General features: G+C 60.6%; 1 protein-coding gene across 1 annotated transcript in view; it reads right to left on the bottom strand.

The window, feature by feature from the left end:
• Map1lc3b (microtubule associated protein 1 light chain 3 beta) overlaps window positions 1-190 on the bottom strand; it is a 7,630-nt gene extending 7,440 nt beyond the window's left edge. Inside the window, exon 1 of the mRNA XM_023705203.1 lies at window positions 182-190. Within this exon, the coding sequence (XP_023560971.1) occupies window positions 182-190 (9 nt within the window). The remainder of the gene's footprint in view (window positions 1-181) is intronic.
• Window positions 191-554: the final 364 nt, after the last annotated feature.

Genomic DNA, 554 nt, shown 5'->3' with positions numbered 1-554 from the left:
GCGGGAGCGCTGTGCGCGTGCGCGGGAGCGCTGTGCGCGTGCGCCGGGAGCGTCGGCTGCCGTCGGGCTCGCGCCGCGGGCCTCCCTACGCGGACTGGGGAGCCCCGCTGGGGGATCAGGTCCTCCGCAGCCTGCGGGGCCCGCCCGGGAGCACGCAGGCAGATCCGCCGTGAGACCCCACGCCCGCCATCCCGGGTGGCCCTCGGGTGACTGCGGTGTCCAACTGCCGTCCTTCCTCCCCTCTAAACCCCGCCCGAGGCCGGGGTGGGGCACACGCCTGCAGCCCCAATTCGCGGGAGGCTGAGGCAGGAGGATCGCCTGGGTTACGCAGCGAGATGCTGTCTTATAATAATAATAATAATAATAATAATAATAATAAATAAACAAAACCCACTTCAGCCGGGCTCAGTGGATCACCTATTGTATTTTGTGAATGAAGTGTTGCTTGATTCCAGAGTCGGAAGTCAGAATCAAGCCAATTAACAGTTAATAAAGCCAATTAACAGTTGTCACATCCTCGTGCTTCGGCAGCACTCCAGTGCTCGGCTGCATAG

Source organism: Octodon degus, unplaced genomic scaffold, assembly GCF_000260255.1.
Source record: "Octodon degus isolate 3935 unplaced genomic scaffold, OctDeg1.0 scaffold00215, whole genome shotgun sequence".
NCBI lineage: Eukaryota > Metazoa > Chordata > Mammalia > Rodentia > Octodontidae > Octodon > Octodon degus.
This window is presented reverse-complemented; position numbering and strand designations above follow the sequence as displayed.